Raw genomic sequence first — 24,318 nt, 5'->3', positions numbered from 1 at the left:
TCCCATTCGGGTTCTCCATGCTTTATCATCCTTTCCAGAGAGAAGCAATAGCTCAATGGTGTCTGGGAGTACCAGTGTAGTGTTGGAGCCACCCGACACCCAGCCACTTCACAGGCATAGTGTTAAAGATATCATATAATAGTTATGTATGGTATATAGTGTTCTATCTTCTTTCTGTGCAGGACTAGGTTTGAGGGTGGGAGGAGGGGGAAGTGGGCTAGCTTTATATTTTCTGAATCGGAATTTTAAATAAAGATATACAGTACAGACCAAAAGTTTGGACACACCTTCTCATTCAAAGAGTTTTCTTTATTTTCATGACTATGAAAATTGTAGATTCACACTGAAGGCATCAAAACTATGAATTAACACATGTGGAATTATATACATAACAAACAAGTGTGAAACAACTGAAAATATGTCATATTCTAGGTTCTTCAAAGTAGCCACCTTTTGCTTTGATTACTGCTTTGCACACTCTTGGCATTCTCTTGAGCTTCAAGAGGTAGTCCCCTGAAATGGTTTTCACTTCACAGGTGTGCCCTGTCAGGTTTAAAGGGCTTCTTTTTTTTTTTTTGCTTAATAATAACCCCTACACTGCGATTTATCCATACATAAGTAAAATAATAATTTTGGTTCAGTAGAATTTGCTAAAACCCTATTTTTATAATATGTAAATTACCTTGCTACCAGCAAGTAGGGCGGCTACTTGCTGGTAGCAGCCGCATCCTCCGATGGTAATGACGCCCCCTCTGCTTGCTGATTGACAGGGCCAGCGGACGGGATCTTTCTCTGCTGGCCCTGCCTGTTAGCATTCAATATCTGGCGCCTGCGCCGCGGCCGTACCTATCTTCAATCGGCGCAGGCGCACTGAGAGGCGGCCACTCACTCGGCCGCTTCATCCTCAATGCGCCTGCGCTGGGTGTAGATGTGACGTCATCGGCGCAGGCGCATTGAGGATGAAGCGGCCGAGTGAGTGGCCGCCTCTCAGTGCGCCTGCGCCGATTGAAGATAGGTACGGCCGCGGCGCAGGCGCCAGATATTGAATGAAAATAGGCAGGGCCAGCAGAGAACTATTCCGTTCCCTGGCCCCGTCAATCAACAAGCAGAGGGGGCGTCATTACCATCGGAGGATGCGGCTGCTACCAGCAAGTAGCCGCCCTACTTGCTGGTAGCAAGGTAATTTACATATTATAAAAATAGGGTTTTAGCAAATTCTACTGAACCAAAATTATTATTTTACTTATGTATGGATAAATCGCAGTGTAGGGGTTATTATTAAGCAAAAAAAAACAAAAAACGGTTTAGTGGGCTGACAGAAGCCCTTTAATAAGTGGGATTTCTTGCCTTATAAATGAGGTTGGGACCATCAGTTGCGTTGAGGAGAAGTCAGGTGGATACACAGCTGATAGTCCTACTGAATAGACTGTTAGAATTTGTATTATGGCAAGAAAAAAGCAGCTAAGTAAAGAAAAACGAGTGGCCATCATTACTTTAAGAAATGAAGGTCAGTCAGTCAGCTGAAAAATTGGGAAAACTTTGAAAGTAAGGGCTATTTGACCATGAAGGAGAGTGATGGGGTGCTGCGCCAGATGACCTGGCCTCCACAGTCACCAGACCTGAACCCAATCGAGATGGTTTGGGGTGAGCTGGACCGCAGAGTGAAGGGAAAAGGGCCAACAAGTGCTAAGCATCTCTGGGAACTCCTTCAAGACTGTTGGAAGACCATTTCAGGGGACTACCTCTTGAAGCTCATCAAGAGAATGCCAAGAGTGTGCAAAGCAGTAATCAAAGCAAAAGGTGGCTACTTTGAAGAACCTAGAATATGACATATTTTCAGTTGTTTCACACTTGTTTGTTATGTATATAATTCCACATGTGTTAATTCATAGTTTTGATGCCTTCATAGTCATGAAAATAAAGAAAACTCTTTGAATGAGAAGGTGTATCCAAACTTTTGGTCTGTACTGTACAAAAAATAACTTGGACCAGAAGAATGTTGGGAATAGAAGCATAGCATCATCAGAAGCATACCACATCATCTGTCAAACATGGTGGAAGCAGTATGACCAACAATTTAAATGGTTCAAACATAAACAACGGCAGCATGTCCTTCAAGGATTTCTTTAATGTTCAAAGCGAGTCCATAAATATGTACAAAAAGTGCCAAAGATCGTGCAACGTTTCGACTATAACATAGTCTTTCTCTATATATACAATACACTCCGATGGACCACCATATGCCCTGGAAGGCCCGATGCACTGGTGCGCACAGTGGGAAGACTGACATAGTGGAGGTATGCTCTGCTGATGCGCCGCTCTGCTGTAATGGTCTCCATGGGAACATGGGATGCATCTAGAGCTGGGCATGAGCAGTGGGGTCAGGTGGATGTGACGTATTTGGTCACGTGGTCGGGAGTTTGTGGAGTCTAACGTTTGTGGAGTCTAACAAATGAAGATTTAGGGGTGGAGTAGAGGTTGAGACATGCACAGTGCGCTTAGGCAATGCTGGATCCATGTGTACAATGTTGACAGCCCGTCTGCCTGTCCACATGATGTCACACTGAATGCACCTATGGAGATTGGTCAGTTGTCATGACTATTATTTATATGATATATTTGATTGGTGAACACTGAATGTAATCATGACCTAATAATAATGTCACAATATGTATTGGTCAATTGAGATGGGGGAGGTGCTTTTTAGGCTATATATGACATTATGGTTAACTCTATATTATGCTTGAGAAAGACTATGTTATAGTCGAAATGTTGCACCATCTTTGGCACTTTTTGTACATATTTATGAACTCTTTTTAAACATTAAAGAAATCCTTGCTGTCGATTATGTTTGAATTATCTAAGGAGCAACCGTAGAGGATTGGTGGTTGCTGACTGGCTGACCATTCCTAAGGAAGTCTGGATGGTATATTAGTGCTGCTTTCCTACACAGTTTTTTCTACAACAATGTAAATAGGTTATTGGTGTTTAGTGATGATGTAACTACAGACAGATGTAACAGGATGAATTCTCTACTGTATAGAGTTATACTTTCTACTCAGATTCAGCCATATTCTGCAAAAAAGACAGAATGGCTCTTCACAGTATAAACAAGCTACAGAAGAAACTCAAAAGTAAAGTAATTTAATATTCTTTAATGGTTGAATAAGTCAACAGACCTCAACCGGAATGCAAGCAGAAAGAGCTACAAACAAGCAGCAAACCAAGACGGCTGCAGGAAAGGCCTGGCAAAGCACTTCAAAAGAAGGAAACTTTGTTTTTAGTGGTCTATGCTTCAACCACATATTGAAATCCTGGAAATTCTCTATCAAAACCAGTGTGATTTTTTTGAATGGCTAACGTATGAAAATTGGGTTACTGTCCCAATACGTCTGAACCTGTCATCGTGAAAGTGCTGTACTGTATACGATATCTATTCATGACAATATTCATTACATACAAAAAGCATAATGAATCTGCAAGAGTGAAGATATCTGTACAAAGTCACATCAGACCCAGAAGTTGTATTATGCTGGAGGCAGAAAGCAGCAGTTGCCATGGTAACATCAGTACCTCAATTGGAGCAGGAATGGGAGTGTTGGGTCATTTTAGTACACTGAATGGAAACTCTCTGTACAACTCATGATAGACGCTGTTTTGAAATCACTGTCATTATTTCAGCAGGCCTCCAATTATTCCAAGCCCTACTAATTTTATCAAAGCTGTACACACTCTGATATATCATTTTATTATGCGCTGCAGAAAAATGCACATAAATACAAATATGCAACAATAACTGATCAGTACATTTGTTTATTAAAGTATTATAATCACAATGATACCAATGTCTCTTCTGGCTTGAACTGGTAAGACTTCTGCATCACCCAGGCTCTGCTTTGTGGAAACCAATCTCTGAAAAAGCAGAGTGGCCTTACATACCAGGGATAGTACATCTCCTCTACTCGGCTTGTTCCAGCGGACACCACTGCCAGGGCTGCATCCTGGGCAGGATATGCAGGCATGGATATCTTATCTCTGTTTAAAAAAACAGAACAAGATTAAGTAAGGTTCTGGAAATACAAAGAATCTGTCTGTGCAGCCACCGAAAATCAAACATGCTTTCATACTGTACTTCACTAGTTTTCAAAAACTGGAGAAGGAGAATGCCTTTAGAGGCATTCCGTTATTCACTCCGTCATAAAAGAAGTCTATGGGCTGCATAACGGATCCGTCCCGTTTCCGTTATGAAGGGGAGTCCTCTCATAACCGGAAATTCGCTCATCTCTAGTGATCTCGTGTTCCGGGGCTTCTTACATTCACTTTGTAACACGTGTAGCCACAAAGTATGAGGAAATTCGAATTCGATGCACTTCAAAGTTTTCCTAAACTTTGGACTGAATTCCTTGAGACATGACTTGGATAACTTGCAGATGAGGTGCTGACTTGATTATTACCCAGGTCATGTCTCAAGGCCTGTTTAAAATGTAGAACATTAACTTATAGGATAGCTACCTTACATATGGTGGCATTAGAGGCAGAGCTTGCTAAGAGCTTATTTGCATACCCTCTTTCAATCCCATACACTCAATTCTACTTCTTCCGTACCATCTGCTTTCAATCTTTCTCATACTGTAGCACACCTTCTTCTGTTATCACTAGTTCTACAGGTCATTGCACTATATCTATTCCTAATGCACATGTTTTTACATCATCCAAACCCAAGCTTTCCAGTTTGAATCTGCTTGACTCTCTGCCTTCTCCTCTTTTCCTGTTCCTTTAACTACCACTCCCTAAGTAAAACAAAAAAATTGACCCCAAGGTTTCCAAGACAGGGGCTGCTGCAGAAAACACAAATTCCCAATCTTACTCAAACAATAACAAAAACACTAAAAATAATATGACCAAAAATAACAAAACCCCTATATGAAGGGTTCATTTATATATTTTATAGTTGACACATATTTCCCTTTATGTTTACATCAAAACAAATAACCATAAAACTATAACTGCTTTGGATAGGTTAGGTTAGAAAGGTCATTGTGTGACAGTGGATTGTAACAATGGAAGAGTAAACTAACTAGTCAAACATGAAGCTGTATCAATGCAGACAAGAATTAAATTAAAAATATAGATGTGAAGTATACATGATGTCAAAATTTGTGTATGCAAATACACTATAGTTTTGTGTAACAATTATTTTCTTTTATTATCTTATTCTTAATCTTTTATTCTCACTTCATTTCACATTATTGAGCCTCCTTAACTGTTATTAAACTGCAGGTATGTTCACTACACGAAGTCTGAACATCACCCTACTGTATGCATCAAATTATCCTCCCCCACTACAACTTCTCACATCACACCTCACGTTTCATTTATTGATTTTGATTCAATTCCTGTCTGGTGTGTTTTTCATCTGGCTCCCATTTCCGGTTCATTGCTATAAACCTGGCATAATGGAGCCATTGTTTGGTCTAATGAAGGAGGCAGAGCACCTCCGAAAAGTATCGTTCCTTGCCACAACATCCTTTTAAAGACCTGACATACGCTGTACATGTACATATATAATGCTCGCCCATGCCCCCTGTACTGCCAGTATATAATGCTACTCGGTCCACCCCCGTAGTGCCAGTATATAATTCTACATCGTCCCCCCTGTAGTGCCAGTATATAATGCTCCTCCATCCCTCCCTATAGTGCCAGTATATAATGCCCCCTGTAATGAGCATATAATGCCCCCCTGTGGTTCCAGTATATATAATGCTCCTCTGCCCCCCCCCCTCCTTAGTGCTCATGTATAGTATTAAAGATTACGATGGAGGTTATCATGATTTTGAGACCTTCTGCACCATTCTACTTCCTAATGGACTTTAGGACTTTGTGGTCTATAAGGCTGAATGGCAAGGAAGGCAGCCACAGTCTCCCAAGCCCCACTGTAAACTGATGCACCCATGTGGCCCTGATTCCACTGGAAGGAATCCCTTTGGGGATGGGGGTCCTGGGCAATTGCCTGGTTTGCATATTCCCCCTTCATGCTGGCACTGACAGTTAATGCTATGTGTCAAAACCAGGATTTAAATTCAAATGAAAACCTGCTTGAAAAAATAGTCACTTGTACACTGACTGTAGTATAATATCACTGTAAAAAATGCTTGACACGGAACAAAATTAGAATTTTTGATGGCACTAATAGATAATATGTAATATGCAGAACAGTGAGTAACATCTCGTTTATGACGTCTATATCAGCAAGCAGTGGCATGCTATCAGCACCATAATTTAAATTTAAATTAAGACTTTTTGTTTTAAAAATAGTCACTTGGACACAGAATGAAATATAATGTGCTGTAATAAATGCTTGATACAGAATAATATAACAATTTGTGGTGGCACTATTATCTAATTCGCAATACAATGAATGATGTCTGTATCAGCAGGCAGCACCAGGATTAATATTACTAAAGATTTGTGAATGAAGTGATGACGATTGAATTGTATAGCTACAACAGTACTCAATCACAATAATGGATGTCTGAATGAGCTCGCCTAACACACTAACACTGACTGAGTCTGTCTGCTATCTTCTCTAAAATCTATCAATTTATTGTCAATCTGTCTGTTCTTCTCACTATGAAACACACTCACTGACACGAATCCACTACTTACTCGTATTCTGTGTATCTCTATCTCATTCTCTGCATGATGTCCTCTCTCTCCTATGTCTATTACCATAAAGCAGCACCATTTCCTGGTTGGGCTGTTTTATAGTAGCTAAGACTCATCCACTGAGTCACCAATGCCTTACGACTATAGCCTCTCTGCAAAACACTATGGTGAAGCCTGCTGGGCCGCTGCCCAAGGTCACGTGATCCTTCTTCTGGATCTAAAAAATTGTGGCCGGCAGCAGCCATTTTAAGCTATTTGTGTAGACAAATCCTAAAGGTTTTTTATTCATAGAAATCTGAAATTTTTGGGAAATGTAATACCTGTCTTGTAGAAAATGAGGTGCAGCACTTCCGAGAAAAATACTTTCACTTTGCATCAGGCCATGTGAATGGCCCTTTAAACAATGTCTCCTAACTCCCTCCAGACTCCCCCATACACATACACATTCAGTTTGCGTGTGGGGAGAGAGGAGAAAGCCACTGCCAGATACCTCTTGCAGCAGCTTATCTCCTGGGATGACAAAAGGAACGAGAGAAAATATTCACTTTGCCTAATCCTTCTACACCCTGACATCATCTGTCGAGGGAGGGTCTGGAGTAAACTGTTGGACGAACCCACTGTTCTTGGCAGGTTTGGCCAACAATAGACCAATGTGTATGAGATGCTTTAGATCGTACATACTTTTTTATTCTGAAGTGGCTTTGTTGGCAGGGCAAGATGATAATGCCTTAAAGGGAACCTGTCATGTGGATATTTGATTATAATCTAACTAATTATATACAATCATTAACTACTAAAAAGTACCTTAGATGTATTCACTTACTGGTGTGACAGATGGTTACCTCATAATATACACACAAAGATGCCACATGCCGCATGCTAATGAGCTGATTTGAGTCCAGCATGATGTCAGTGAGTCCAGCGTTTTTTTAAATTCAGAGCTATAGCCACTCCCCTGCCCACCTGCTGCTGATTCATATGGAAAATAACTGTCAGTCAGCAGCAGGTAGGCGGGGAGAGTCAGGAGCTCATAAATATTCAGGACTCATCATTATCAGCTGGAGCTTTTCAATACAAGATGTTGGCAGATTGACTGGGTCAATTAAAGAAAGTGACCCAGCAGTTTGCTAAGAGAATCAGTCACTTATTTATGTTGCCCTTAGTTAGGACACCATAAAACTGGTGACAGGTTCCCTTTAAAGTGGTTGTCTTTAGGGTTTAATATTGATGACCTATCATCAGGAAAGATCATCAATATCTGATCAGTGGCAGTCCAACTCCCGGCATCCCTGCTCACGAAGTGCATCAGCCTCTTCCTAGACCAGTGACATCACACTCAAGTGAATGAGACTGAGCTGCAATACCAAGCTGCAAGGAGGCCGCAGTGTTTATGCTGTACAATTCTGCAAACATATTGCTATTTGAGTCCCATGACTTGTAAACAACTGAACAGCAAAGATATCTACTGTAATTTTGTAAATTTGTACTGGATGTAAAAATTTCCCTATAGAAACCGATTAGGCAAATCTTCTCTATACTAGGGTGTAAATGGAAGAGTTCACTTTGCACAGAGCAATCAAAAGAATTCAGCCTACATAAAGAGTCACATTTTTACAATGTAAGATTAATTTCTTTGACAGAAGTAGTATGTATCATTACTTAAATACAATCAAATTGCATGCAAAATTGAACCATGTAAACCCCATCTTACTTTACTTTCTCCATGGCTGACTGAGTATCGATTAGCCCCAAGATACACAATGTGATGGAGACAGGAATCTTTTGCATGGCTAGCTCATGTCGCAGTGAACCAAAGAAACCATCCAGGGCAAATTTTGATGCACCATATGATGTGGTGTATGGAGTTGCAATTTTACCTAGAGTGACACATACATTTACATAATTGTTGAAAAACTATTTTGATAATTAGAGAACCTAGCACTTTTTCTAGCATACTTTTCATATTTTTTTTATAAATGCGTTATTCTAAATACAGCAAGAACACTAAATACAGCAAAAAAAACACTACAATTCTGAAATAGTAATGCTAATTCTTTTAAAGGGAACCTGTCATCAACTTTATGCTTTTATGCTGACCTCACTGAGGTGACAATAATGCTGATTTCAGCGGTGTATAACTCTTCAGCTAAAAGTAAGTGGTTGCTGAGAACCAGCATCATAATTACTGCAGCCCAGGCCTGGAAAAGAGTCAAATCTACCTGAGAAGAGTCATGGTTATTCATAATCTCCTGCTCTCCCGCCCATCTGCTGATGATTGTCAGTATTCTCCTAGAGAGAAAGGGAGAAAACTAGGTAGAAGACTGTCAGTCATCAGCAGGGAGATCAGGAAGTCATGAATAACCAGGACTCTTCTCAGGTGGCCGTGACTCTTTTCCAGGCTCAGTCTGCAATGATTGTCATGTCGGTTCTCGGCAACCACTTACTTTTAACTTACAAATGACAGACTGCTGAAATCAACTCACCTGTCTCTAATTTATTCTGCCATTAGTATGGGCAGCATAAAGTTGATGACAGATTCCCTTAAAACAATTGACCAAATTTATACATGCATAAATAACTATTAGATCGGTGTGGGTCCTACTGCTGGGACCCCAAACGGTAATGAGAATGGGGGCCCCATACCCCCTGCAAAGAAGGGAGCGGCCGTTCCATTAATTTCTACTGGAATTCTGTCAATAGGCAAGTGCTGTACTCGGTTCACATACTTTTGCCACTCACAGACATGTGATATTGGATCATTTTCCTCAATAAATAAATGGTCAAGTCTAATATTTTTGACTCATTTGTTTGATTTGTTTATCTTTATCTACTTTTAGGACTTGCGTAAAAATCTGATGTAGTTCTAGGTAAAATTTATGCAGAAATATAGAACATTTTGAAGGACCACTCGACATGCTTGATTTAGCTTTAATGTGTTGGCAAAGGGGATAGATGAGAAAGCCACTGCCAGACTCTTCTGGTGGTGGATTGTCTCCTGGAAGAACAAAAGGATCAGACATTGAAATTCAAAATGCCTGATCTTTTTCCCCTGAGCATCATCTGTCGGAAGAGAGTCAGGAGCTCCAGTACTGCTGAAGCTTTGGATATGCATGGGCATTACTTTACCGTACTTTCTTATATACCCAACTATTTTATATGCCCAACTTAAATGTAGGTGCTGCTAGGACTATGACTACTACAAGGGTGCTACATAGAGAAGTGTATGGCCACAACTATATGTTACAAGTGGCAGGGATTCCCCTATTATCTCATTTTCTCCTGTTCACTAGCGTTGTTTAGGCTACATTCACACCAGCATTTTTGCTGGATCCGTCATGGATCAGCAGAAACACTTCCATCGCGATAATACAACCGTCTGCATCCGTTATGAACGGATCCGGTTGTATTATCTTTAAAATAGCAATGACGGATCCATCATGAACTCCATTAAAAGTCAATGGGGGACGGATCCATTTTCTATTCTGTCAGAGAAAATGGATCTATCCCCATTGACTTACATTGTGAGTCAGGACGGATCCATCTTGCTTCGCACCACATCGCCGACAGAAAAACGCTGCTTGCAGAGTTATTCTGTCCGCGATAGGGACACAACCAAACCGAACGAAATGCATTCTGGTGTATTTAGTTTTGTTCAGTTCAGTTTTGTTCCTATTGACAGTGAATGGGGACAAAACGAAAGCGTTTTCCCCCCCGCTATTGAGATCCTATGACGGATCTCAATAGCGGGAAGGGAAAGCGCAGATGTGAAAGTAGCCTTAGGGATATTGCCATGCTACTGTCAAAAATTTGATCTCTTGGTCAGATGATTACCTTATTTAACATGATTTATTTAGGGAGAAGTTTTTGATTAGTTAGCCTTAACTTGAATATTCATGCTTTCTGGCTCCGCACTTTAGTTTCCAGGTACAGCATAAGTTCTCTGCATTTGTATCCACAATCCTTTGTATGACTTGTACGGAATTTTGTTCCTATCAAAACTTGTGTTGTGTAGCTTGATTCTTGTAGTCCTTCTAGCCCCTTCATTGCTGTAAGCATTGAGGTTTGTTGTTTTCCTGAGGATTCTGTTTGTGGAGGTTGGTTTTTTATTTTGTCTCTGGGTTCTAGGTGCTTCTTTTTATCTTGCTAGGGCAGTATTGCAGATTAGGCTACTTTCAAACTGGCGTTTTGGTTTCCGTTTGTGAGATCCATTTCAGGGCTCTCACAAGCGGTCCAAAACGGATCAGTTTTGCCCTAATGCATTCTGAATGGATAAGGATCAGTTCAGAATGCATCAGTTTGCCTCCGTTCCGCCTCCATTCCGCTCTGGAGGCGGACACCAAAACGCTACCTGCAGAGTTTTGGTGTCCGCCTGACGATGCAGAGGCAAACGGATCCGTCCTGACACAAGTGAGTCAATGGGGACGGATCTGTTTTCACTGACACAATATGGCACAATAGAAAACGGATCCTCCTATATGCTGGAGACTATATACCAACCATGGTTTTATATTGTTGGTAGATAAGATCCACATGATCCTTGTCTTTGTCCCTCAAATATATATTCAACTTTTTCCTCAGGGGTAGACCGCACTTTTATTTTAATATATGTGTATTTAATAAAGTATGTTTGTAATTTGAAGCCTGTCTAGTCTCACTAGTGCTAGTCTAGTCTCACAAGTGCTTGTTTTGTTCCAAGAACTACAGGTGCTGGACATCTTCCACTTTTACAGCAGATTTTTCTTTAGTGCTTTTCTATCTTAGTATATCTAGTATAGATTATCTACATTTACATATCTATATTTACATTAAATTTTATTTGTATATTATCTATATTTACATACTGTTTATACATGTTATTTGACAACTAAACAGTTATATATGTAATATACACTCACCTAAAGAATTATTAGGAACACCATACTAATACGGTGTTGGACCCCCTTTTGCCTTCAGAACTGCCTTAATTCTACGTGGCATTGATTCAACAAGGTGCTGATAGCATTCTTTAGAAATGTTGGGCCATATTGATAGGAGAGCATCTTGCAGTTGATGGAGATTTGAGGGATGCACATCCAGGGCACGAAGCTCCCGTTCCACCACATCCCAAAGATGCTCTATTGGGTTGAGATCTGGTGACTGTGGGGGCCATTTTAGTACAGTGAACTCATTGTCATGTTCAAGAAACCAATTTGAAATGATTCGAGCTTTGTGACATGGTGCATTATCCTGCTGGAAGTAGCCATCAGAGGATGGATACATGTTCTCATTCTGTTTACGCCAAATTCGGACTCTACCATTTGAATGTCTCAACAGAAATCGAGACTCATCAGAACAGGCAACATTTTTCCAGTCTTCAACAGTCCAATTTTGGTGAGCTCGTGCAAATTGTAGCCTCTTTTTCCTATTTGTAGTGGAGACCCGGTGGGGTCTTCTGCTGTTGTAGCCCATCCGCCTCAAGGTTGTGCGTGTTGTGGCTTCACAAATGCTTTGCTGCATACCTCGGTTGTAACGAGTGGTTATTTCAGTCAACGTTGCTCTTCTATCAGCTTGAATCAGTCGGCCCATTCTCCTCTGACCTCTAGCATCCACAAGGCATTTTTGCCCACAGGACTGCCGCATACTGGATGTTTTTCCCTTTTCACACCATTCTTTGTAAACCCTAGAAATGGTTGTGTGTGAAAATCCCTGTAACTGAGCAGATTGTGAAATACTCAGACCGGCCCGTCTGGCACCAACAACCATGCCACGGTCAAAATAGCTTAAATCACCTTTCTTTCCCATTCTGACATTCAGTTTGGAGTTCAGGAGATTGTCTTGACCAGGAGCACCCCCCTAAATGCATTGAAGCAACTGCCATGTAATTGGTTGACTAGAGAATTGCATTAATGAGAAATAGAACAGGTGTTCCTAATAATTCTTTAGGTGAGTGTATATATACACTGCTCAAAAAAAAAAAGGGAACACAAAAATAACACATCCTAGATCTGAATTAATTAAATATTCTTCTGAAATACTTTGTTATTTACATAGTTGAATGTGCTGACAACAAAATCACACAAAAATAAAAAAATGGAAATCAAATTTTTCAACCCATGGAGGTCTGGATTTGGAGTCACACTCAAAATTAAAGTGGAAAAACACACTACAGGCTGATCCAACTTTGATGTAATGTCCTTAAAACAAGTCAAAATGAGGCGCAGTAGTGTGTGTGGCCTCCACGTGCCTGTATGACCTCCCTACAACGCCTGTGCATGGTCCTGATGAGGTGGCGGACGGTCTCCTGAGGGATCTCCTCCCAGACCTGGACTAAAGCATCTGCCAACAGTCTGTGGTGCAACGTGACATTGGTGGATAGAGCGAGACATGATATCCCAGATGTGCTTAATTGGATTCAGGTCTGGGGAACGGGCGGGCCAGTCCATAGCATCAATGCCTTCGTCTTGCAGGAACTGCTGACACACTCCAGCCACATGAGGTCTATCATTGTCTTGCATTAGGAGGAACCCAGGGCCAACCGCACCAGCATATGGTCTCACAAGGGGTCTGAGGATCTCATCTCAATAACTAATGGCAGTCAGGCTACCTCTGGCGAGCACATGGAGGGCTGTGCCGCCCTCCAAAGAAATGCCACCCCACACCATTACTGACCCAATGCCAAACCGGTCATGCTGGAGGATGTTGCAGGCAGCAGAACGTTCTCCACAGCGTCTCCAGACTCTGTCACGTCTGTCACATGTGCTCAGTGTGAACCTGCTTTCATCTGTGAAGAGCACAGGGCGCCAGTGGCGAATTTGCCAATCTTGGTGTTTTCTGGCAAATGCCAAACGTCCTGCACGGTGTTGGGCTGTAAGCACAACCCCCACCTGTGGACGTCGGGCCCTCATATCACCCTCATGGAGTCTGTTTCTGACCGTTTGAGCAGACACATGCACATTTGTGGCCTGCTGGAGGTCATTTTGCAGGGCTCTGGCAGTGCTCATCCTGTTCCTCCTTGCACAAAGGTGGAGGTAGCGGTCCTGCTGCTGGGTTGTTGCCCTCCTATGGCCTCCTCCACGTCTCCTGATGTACTGGCCTGTCTCCTGGTAGCGCTTCCATGCTCTGGACACTACGCTGACAAACACAGCAAACCTTCTTGCCAAAGCTCGCATTGATGTGCCATCCTGGATAAGCTGCACTACCTGAGCCACTTGTGTGGGTTGTAGACTCAGTCTCATGCTACCACTAGAGTGAAAGCACCGCCAGCATTCAAAAGTGACCAAAACATCAGCCAGGAAGCATAGGAACTGAGAAGTGGGCTGTGGTCTCCACCTGCAGAACCACTCCTTTATTGGAGTGTCTTGCTAATTGCCTATAATTTCCACCTGTTGTCTACCCCATTTGCACAACAGCATGTGAAATTGATTGTCACTCAGTGTTGCTTCCTAAGTGGACAGTTTGATTTCACAGAAGTGTGATTGACTTGGAGTTACATTGTGTTGTTTAAGTGTTCCCTTTATTTTTTTGAGCAGTGTGTATATATATATATATATATATATATATATATGTGTGTGTGTGAAACCAGCTAGAATCTATGCAGCTTTTGGCTCCCTGCCTTGCTACTTACTCTGGCTTCAGGCTTACACAGGCTGCTTTAGACATAATTTAGTGTATTCACTTGTATAGTCTGCAGAACATCTGCACAGAACTGGTATCTACCATCATACACTATGGTCATTGTATAGTGGCAATTTTGGTCTTAGTACAGTGGTTCCTATGTAGAATTAGTATGGCGGTATTAAGTCACTCGGTGGTAATAATTTGTGTTCATGTGTTCTGGCGGTATTATTTGGCCAGTGTTATTATTGGTAATATTGATCTGGGTTTACTGGGATTTGTTCACTAAAAGCATGGTGATACTATTTGTTACTTGTATAGATGCATTAATTTTTAACCGTATGACTATATTTTAGAGGTGTATTATCATATATAGAAACTGCATTTTTAGGCGGAGATATACAGTACAGACCAAAAGTTTGGACACACCTTCTCATTCAAAGAGTTTTCTTTATTTTCATGACTATGAAAATTGTAGATTCACACTGAAGGCATCAAAACTATGAATTAACACATGTGGAATTATATACATAACAAACAAGTGTGAAACAACTGAAAATATGTCATATTCTAGGTTCTTCAAAGTAGCCACCTTTTGCTTTGATTACTGCTTTGCACACTCTTGGCATTCTCTTGATGAGCTTCAAGAGGTAGTCCCCTGAAATGGTTTTCACTTCACAGGTGTGCCCTGTCAGGTTTAATAAGTGGGATTTCTTGCCTTATAAATGGGGTTGGGACCATCAGTTGCGTTGAGGAGAAGTCAGGTGGATACACAGCTGATAGTCCTACTGAATAGACTGTTAGAATTTGTATTATGGCAAGAAAAAAGCAGCTAATAAAGAAAAACGAGTGGCCATCATTACTTTAAGAAGTGAAGGTCAGTCAGTCAGCCGAAAAATTGGGAAAACTTTGAAAGTAAGGGCTATTTGACCATGAAGGAGAGTGATGGGGTGCTGCGTCAGATGACCTGGCCACCACAGTCACCGGACCTGAACCCAATCGAGATGGTTTGGGGTGAGCTGGACCGCACAGTGAAGGCAAAAGAGCCAACAAGTGCTAAGCATCTCTGGGAACTCCTTCAAGACTGTTGGAAGACCATTTCAGGGGACTACCTCTTGAAGCTCATCAAGAGAATGCCAAGAGCGTGCAAAGCAGTATTTAAAGCAAAAGGTGGCTACTTTGAAGAACCTAGAATATGACATATTTTCAGTTGTTTCACACTTGTTTGTTATGTATATAATTCCACATGTGTTAATTCATAGTTTTGATGCCTTCATAGTCATGAAAATAAAGAAAACTCTTTGAATGAGAAGGTGTGTCCAAACTTTTGGTCTGTACTGTATATATATTTATAGACCCTTGTAATGCCACTGGGTCCCATGGGGGAGGGGGATCAGGTGCAAAATTTGTCTTTGAGCCTGTAGTACTCTAGTTACACCCCTGACTGTACATCACAAATACTGTATGCAGTTCTAGAACCACATGCCATATCTCAGCTTCATTAAGAACTCTAGTGATTTGAAATTTGAAAGGTTACTTTGTAATCATATATTGTATTATGTGCGTCATGAGTGTCTCTTTTTACTACTGCCAGTGGCTTGTACATCTAAGCATTAATTACCAGTGAGAGAAGACAGCACAATAATAGCGCCTCTTGACTCTGCAAGGTGTGGGAGAGCCTTGGTAGCAAGATGGATATAGCTGAGGAAGTTCACCTGGAAGACATTTAAAAATGTGAGTAAAGACAATAACAACAGGCATAAATTAAAGGGGTTGGCCACTTTGCAATGTAATTGGTAAAAATGCTATATACAGTCATGAATCTTCTATAGAAGCATTTATGACTGTATACTGTCCCCCAACTGTCCTAATGGACGACCCCAACTGCCCAGTGTCAATGAACAAAAACATACCTGTCATCTGCGTCCATGGGCTGCAAGATGGCGGCAATTGCTTCCTCTGGCTGCTTCTGAGTACCTTCTATTCTGTGCAAGTGCTGAAGGGGAAATGGACACATGCATACTCAGACATAGATATCAGAATACCTTGTATCTGCGCATGTACTAGACGAGTTTATTCGATTTTCAATGCCTGCAGATAAAAGTAGGTATCCAGGAGAAGCCAGAGGAAGCAATCACAGGCATGTCAAAGCCAGTGCAGAGAATAACAAGGTGAGTATGTTTACTTCACTGGGGGGACAGTAGAGTCATGTATGCTTGCATGGAGTATGCATGAATGTATATGGAAATTTCGACCGATTAAACTGCAAATTGGTCAACATCTATAAACACCTAACAGTTTTGCCCGAGCTCGGGCAGCATGGGGAGAAGTGTTTTAGCTGCTCATACCTCTGGATTGTTAGCAGCTAGACATATATCCAAGCTTTCATTCAAGACCATAATCACAGCATTATCTCAACATCAGCAGGCGATATAGCTGTTAGAAATCGAGTCAGGAATAAAAGCAGTAAAACCTATTTTTACTTTCACTTTCAGCTGCATTCACTGCCATTGTGATTTCTAACAGCCATATCTTCTGATGTAGTGAAAATAATGTTGTGAGTCTGCTTGGAATGCCAGCTTTCAAACAAGACCAGGCCCATATCTCTATGTGCTACCTATTCAGAGATATGAACAACTAAAGCAGCCGCTCCCCTCCTCTTCAGTCTGGAGGAGGAGGGGGGAGCAGTTGGGGTGCTGACAGCCTGCAGTAGAAAATAGAAAAATAAAACACATATATAACTTTGGCATTATCATCATTGTACTGGCCCACATAATAAAGTTATGTTATTTACACCACACAACTAATCCTGAAAAATAGTAAAAAAACATTTTTGAATAAAAAAAATTATGTTATGACTGCTGGAACACAAAGGGGGAGAATGTTACTGGTACTTAAGACTAAAATGAGTTATGTCACTAAGTGGTTAAAAATGCAATTGGGTCCCCTCAGTTGTGTGCCAATAAGATTTACCTCGCACACATATTGTATTAAAAATGTACAATAAAAAAGGGACATTTTTGGAGGGTTGTTCCAATTTTAATGTGACTGTTAGGAGGTTAAGCTGAAAATAAATCAAAGCAGGTCAATTTGACAATCATCTGATTGGCTGATTTCAGTGACAGAAGCTGCAGGGATGCACATTTCTCAGTAGGGTCAACTCTTTTGATACTGAAGAGCCATAAAATGGAGTTCAGATGCAAAAAATTATACCCAACCTTCAATCGGACATTTATAGTATATGCTGTGAAATACCATAAATATCTAAAGTGTCTAAAGTGGAAATCCAATTTAAGCAAACAATTTCTATAAAGAATTGTGTTTTTACTGAGGAAGAAAAAAACCACCCCACAATGATGTGCTTTTGACATGAATTTACAAGAATTTACACTTACTCAGCTAAGAAGGTGTTCAAAGTCTCATGAGTAAGCCTTGAGAAATTTGAATCCATGAGCATAGAATCAAAAATATTACGAGTAATGGCACACATTCAACCATTGCCAGCCAAATAATCCTGGACTGGTTTAGAATTTATTTGTAATTCTCAACAGGCATCTGTGAAGTTGGTTCCACAGTTGGATTTTAATAGTTGTACTGGTCCTCTGATGGCATTGATAAAACTGGAAGTATCCATGCATTCTATCACTTCCATGTGTATAGCATGTACACTCATGCATGTTAACAGCACTTCCCATGGTTTGGCTATCTTGAGAAGCGTTAGAAGTGCTGACAGCCCAAGGCAAATTTCCTTTGGATTTGGTTACAAGTCTTTAAACTTCAGGACATTATCCGGGTTTTGGAAGAAGGAATGAAAGCAGCACACACGGTCTCATCGGGTCACCAGAATGCAACAGTCGCCAAGAGGACCGCGGATCCACAGCAGTCACACCAGAAAGTTGAAGTAGAAAAGTCGCAGCAGCATCTCAGTTTTTTTCTTTTTATTGCAAAAACTTCACAGCATATACACAAATAAAGTGCAACGTTTCGGCTGTTACCAGCCTTTATCAAGCATAATGATATAATGATATGATATCATAATTATGCTTGATAAAGGCTGGTAACAGCCAAAACGTTGCACTTTATTTGTGTATATGCTGTGAAGTTTTCGCAATAAAAAGAAAAATTTGGAGATGCTGCTGCGACTTTTCTACTTCAATTATCCGGGTTTTGGAGACTGAAGACACCTGATCCTTTCAACATAATTATATTCATCTTTGGGAAGTCCACTGTCCATTATTCAAATACATTTTGCCTTCTATGGACAAGGCTATTTTGTTGACATCTTGTGTTGTGCAAAACCTAAACCATCATCATAAAAAGTAGAAATGTCATCTGGAACCCAGATGAGGTTGAGAGACTTTCACCTCGTAATGATCAGAGCATGGCTTAAAGGGGTTATTAAAGACTAAAATCTTTTAATAAACCTCTTCAGAGTGGCTGGACCCGCAGTGGGGTTTATACTTACCTGGTCCCCGTCGCTGAATTAACTTCAGGTTTGTGGCTTTTATCTAATCGTTCATCACCCAAAGTTCCTAAGTCTAAGGGTACTTTCACACTAGCGTTATTCTCTTCCGGTATTGAAATCCGGTAAAGGATCTAAATACCAGAAAAAAATGCATCAGTTTGGTCCTAATGCATTCTGAATGGAAAGCAATCCGTTCAGTATGCATCAGGATGTCTTCTGTTCCGTCCCTTGTACGGTATTTTTTCCGGCCAAAATCCCAGAACAATACCGCACTTGCCAGATCCGGCATTAATTTCCATAGAGATGTATTAATGCCCAATCCGGTACCAAGTGTTCCGGAAATTGCCGCATCGCCGGATCCGGTTTTCCGGTCTGCGCATATGCCAGGAAATAGAAGGAGCTATTTTTACTTTTGATCTTTAAATACCGGATCCATTATTCCAGATGATACCAGATGAGATGGATCTGGTATTTCACCGGATCCGTCTAACGAAGCCGGAAAAAAAGTCTTTCCATTTTTGTACACTGCTTGCCAGATCCGCCTGCCGGAATCAAAAAACACAAGTGTGAAAGTACCCTTAATCAAGTCTCAAGTGTGCATATGGGACATTGTCTGGACCACTGCATTGTTGACGCACCTTATGGACCCTCAGAACATCTCTCCCGAGTAAAATTATAATAGCTGCATTCGTGCCCAAAGGAGGAATTTCATTAGCTAGGTGCCTTAAGGTGGGATGATGCTCTGCAGCTTCTGGAGTAGGAATTTCTTCTCTTTCATTGGGTATCTGGTCACATTCAATTAAAGTTGATAAGAGTATGCGAGTATTGCCCTTTACTGAAGAGACAATATAACCAGTGGCTTGTCGGCCAAAAGTCTCTACACAACTGCAGCAGGTGTTGAGGGTATATAGTATCGCTTGCCCTTTTATATAAAGGATTTTAATGAATTTAGGTTTTTGCTAGAGACCTATTACTTTGTTCATTTATAATAGCGTGTATTCTGGTGGATTTCTCAGGTTGCCCTTCTGAGTAGACTTTGACCAGACACACTTTGGCACGGTTTCTTTCCCACATACTTACATGAATGAAGAGGAGACAGTGGTTGTAGTTAAATCTTGGACTTCTAGCTCCTCACCAGGCTTTTGGGGTTAAATGCTACTGAAGGTTGTGAGTTGTTGGGAGGTGGAGTCGGATGCATAGCTGTAACATATTTGTTACTACTGCATTCAATACACAATGACAGCTTTGCAGTCCTTTGCAATGTGGTTTGAAAAGAAAGACGCAACACTTTGAACACACCCTACGTTTCTTAAGAGTATCATGGCGCTCTTGCTCTGAGCCTACAATATTCCTTAAGAGGGTGAGGTCTCTTTTTTTTCAAAGCAGGAGCATCCTGCCTAGTGGTGAAAGGTGTGTTAAGGGTACTTTCACACTAGCGTTAAAGTTTTCCTGTATTGAGTTCCGTCATAGGGGCTCAATACCGGAAAAAAACGCATCAGGTTTATCCTAATGCATTCTGAATGGAAAGCAATCCGTTCAGTATGCATCAGGATGTCTTCCGTTCTGTCCCTTTTACGGTATTTGGCCGGAGAAAATATTTCCTCCGGCCAAAATTCCAGAACACTTGGTGGAATTCCGGATCTGGCATTAATTTCCATTGAAATGTATTAATGCCAGATCCGGTACCAAGTGTTCCGGAAAAACTGATCTGGTTTCCTGGTCTACGCATGCGCAGACCTTTAACAATGTGAAAAAATAAATACCGGATCCGTTTTTCCAGATGATACCGGAGAGACGGATCCGGTATTTCAATGCATTTGTCAGACGGATCCGCATCCGGATCCGGAAACAAATTGACTGCGGATTTCCGGATTGCCGGTTTCTTCTAACGCTAGTGTGAAAGTACCGTAAGTGGAACATCAATTTTTCTAACTGATACCGTTCCCCTTAAAAGGGTTGTCTCACTTCATCAAATGGCATTTATCATGTAGATAAAGTTAATACAAGCCACTTAGAATGTACTTGATTGTCCATATTGCCTCCTTTGCTGGCTTGATTCATTTTTCCATCGCCTTATACGTTGCTCGTTTCCATGGTTATGACCACTCTGTAATCCAGCAGCGGTGGTTGTGCTTGTACACTATAGGAAAAAGCCCCGGCTATGTACACTTCCATGGTCCTGGCCACCAGAGAGGCTGGAGCTTTTTCCTATAATGTGCAAACAATGATGTAGAGTAAGGCTTAAACTGTGGTTTAGTCTCTGGAGGATCTGCTGTCTTTATGCTGGAAGTTGCCTTGTCACTGGTAGGTGGTAATATCTGTTGCTGTGTGAGGACGTCCATATGGTAGATCAGAAGTGGCACTGGCATGTGCAAATTAGAAGTTTCAGCTTTTTTAACTTCTTTTTATTTAATTTACAAAAAATAAATATACCGAGTATAAACATAGCTGGTTGCTACCCCACCCTGAACATTGTAGGTTTAGGTTAGGCCCAGGTGAGGCAGTTATGTTAGTGTTAGGTACCCATCTGCAGAAGCCACCTTGACACCGGTAGATGGGCCCAACACATGTTTGATCAAAAATGTGCGCAAAGAACTTCCATTTTTAATTTATAGTAGGTATAGTACCCCTTTAATCCAGAATAATCCCTAATCTCTAGTTCTATTGTTTGCATATGTAACGGTGTGCTGCCATACATTCTTTGTTCGCTGTTTGCAATATATATATATATATATACAGTACAGACCAAAAGTTTGGACACACCTTCTCATTCAAAGAGTTTTCTTTATTTTCATGACTATGAAAATTGTAGATTCACACTGAAGGCATCAAAACTATGAATTAACAAATGTGGAATTATATACATAACAAACAAGTGTGAAACAACTGAAAATATGTCATATTCTAGGTTCTTCAAAGTAGCCACCTTTTGCTTTGATTACTGCTTTGCACACTCTTGGAATTCTCTTGATGAGCTTCAAGAGGTACAGTAGTCCCCTGAAATGGTTTTCACTTCACAGGTGTGCCCTGTCAGGTTTAATAAGTGGGATTTCTTGCCTTATAAATGGGGTTGGGACCATCAGTTGCGTTGAGGAGAAGTCAGGTGGATACACAGCTGATAGTCCTACTGAATAGACTGTTAGAATTTGTATTATGGCAAGAAAAAAGCAGCTAAGTAAAGAAAAACGAGTGGCCATCATTACTTTAAGAAATGAAGGTCAGTCAGTCAGCCGAAAAATTGGGAAAACTTTGAAAGTAAGGGCTATTTGACCATGAAGGAGAGTGATGGGGTGCTGCACCAGATGACCTGGCCTCCACAGTCACCGGACCCGAACCCAATCGAGATGGTTTGGGGTGAACTGGACCGCAGAGTGCAGGCAAAAGGGCCAACAAGTGCTAAGCATCTCTGGGAACTCCTTCAAGACTGTTGGAAGACCATTTCAGGGGACTACCTCTTGAAGCTCATCAAGAGAATGCCAAGAGTGTGCAAAGCAGTAATCAAAGCAAAAGGTGGCTACTTTAAAGAACCTAGAATATGACATATTTTCAGTTGTTTCACACTCGTTTGTTATGTATATAATTCCACATGTGTTAATTCATAGTTTTGATGCCTTCATAGTCATGAAAATAAAGAAAACTCTTTGAATGAGAAGGTGTGTCCAAACTTTTGGTCTGTACTGTATATATATATATATATATATATATATATATACAGTATATAATGTAAACTGTGAGGACTAGCAATTTGCCGTCCTATAGACAAATCTTGAATGACATAATGAAATAAATCATGACAACCTACATAAACCAAATATAACAATGGCCACTAGATGGCAGCAAAGTACACTAAGTATAGTGTAGTGGATAAAATAATCAAATGGTATGTCTACCAGGTATATTGTATGTCTATATATAAGCACTGTACTAGGTATATATATATATATATATACATATATATATATATATATATATATATATAAAAAAAGCAAAAAAGGGGCCACAGCAGCACAAGACCAGTGAAGGTGGGTGCAGGTAATCCTCACAGCCGCAGGCTCACACGGCTATCGTAAGTATAGCATCAAAGAATGAGGCAGCACTCCAAATAAAGTGAAAGAATGGTGGATCTTTTATTCCCCTTGCAACGTTTCAACCGCTCAATGCTTGAGAAAGACTGCATTGAGCGGTTGAAACGTTGCAAGGGGAATAAAAGATCCACCATTCTTTCACTTTATTTGGAGTGCTGCCTCATTCTTTGATGATATATATATATATATATATATATATATATATATATATATAAAATGTAAGGTTATGCACTTGGGAAGTAAAAATACAAGATACCAGTAGATACTAAAAGGTAAAACACTGGGTAACAATGACATGGAAAAGGACTTAGGACTTTTAGTGGACAATAAACTTAACTGTAGCAATCAGTGTCAGGCAGCTGCCAAGGAATATAAGATAATGGGTTGCATGCAAAGGTGCGTGATAAAAACATAGTCCTGCCACTTTACAAATCACTAGTCACACCAGACATGGAGTACTGTGTATAGTTCTGGGCTCCTGTGAACAAGGCAGACATAGCAGAGGTAGAGAGGGTTTAGAGAAGGACAACTAAAGTAATAATTGGAATGGGTGGATACAGCACTCAGAAAAATAGAGTTTACTTTAGAACAGGGCTCGACAAATCCCGGACGCCAGGTCGCCATGGCGACCAGGAATTTGGTCCTGGCGCTTGGGTATTTGTCAGCCCGTTTTCAAAGATGCGCTCTCGGCGCGCACCATGGTTTCCTGAGCGGCACAGTGGAGGAGAGGAGTCCCTCCCTCCCCACTGTGCGCGGCTGCCGCTGGCCACTAAGAACAGGGTAGGAGGAGGAGGGGAGGGACTGTGGCCACTGCGCCACCAATGAATGTGCCGGCCATATCCCGGCCCCTATGACTGCACGCTGTGATCCGCGCGATTAACCCCTCAGTTGAGGGGTTATTCGCGCGGATCACAGCGTCCTGTCAGAGGTCGGGGGCCGGGTTCTTCAGTCTCGACTCTCTGCATTGGTGGCAGTGGGCAGTTCCGATCGGAGTCCCAGCAGTGTAATGCTGGGGCTCCGATCGGTTACCATGGCAGCCAGGAGTCACGCTACTGAAGTCCTGGCTGCGATGGTATGTTAGTGAGCAGCATTATACTCACGTGCGCCGTGGCCGCCGGGTGCTCTTTCTTCTGTCTGTGCGGCTCATTGCTATGCTTATAGCATTAGCAATGCGCCGCACAGACCTATGAGAAGAAGGAGCTCCCGGCGATCACGGTGCACGTGAGTATAATGCTCCTCACTAACATACCATCGCAGCCAGGACTTCAGTAGCGTGACTCCTGGCTGCCATGGTAACCGATCGGAGCCCCAGCATTACACTGCTGGGACTCCGATCGGAACTGCCCACTGCCAGTGCCACCAATGATGGGGGGAGGAGGAGGAGGGGGACCCTGTGGCCACTGCCACCAATGATTAATACTGGGGAGGGAGGCAGGGTGGGTTTGTTACCAGAGGGGGCTGATAAGAGGGAGGCTGGAGGGGCTGATAAGAGGGAGGCTGGAGGGGTTG

At 41.5% G+C, this 24,318-nt stretch overlaps 1 protein-coding gene across 1 annotated transcript in view; it reads right to left on the bottom strand.

Moving 5' to 3' along the window:
* Positions 1–3,795: 3,795 nt before the first annotated feature.
* Positions 3,796–24,318, bottom strand: part of HSD11B1L (hydroxysteroid 11-beta dehydrogenase 1 like) — a 143,978-nt gene continuing 123,455 nt past the window's right edge. The window contains exons 5-7 of the mRNA XM_040417489.1: positions 15,881–15,974; positions 8,378–8,543; positions 3,796–4,035 (exon numbers count right to left, since the gene is read on the bottom strand). Coding sequence (XP_040273423.1) covers positions 3,831–4,035; positions 8,378–8,543; positions 15,881–15,974 — 465 coding nt within the window. The 3' untranslated portion in view covers positions 3,796–3,830. The remainder of the gene's footprint in view (positions 4,036–8,377; positions 8,544–15,880; positions 15,975–24,318) is intronic.

The sequence above is a fragment of the Bufo bufo genome, chromosome 2 (genome assembly GCF_905171765.1).
Source record: "Bufo bufo chromosome 2, aBufBuf1.1, whole genome shotgun sequence".
Taxonomy (NCBI): domain Eukaryota; kingdom Metazoa; phylum Chordata; class Amphibia; order Anura; family Bufonidae; genus Bufo; species Bufo bufo.
Note: the sequence above shows the minus strand (reverse complement) of the source record. Positions and strands in the feature narration are given on the sequence as shown.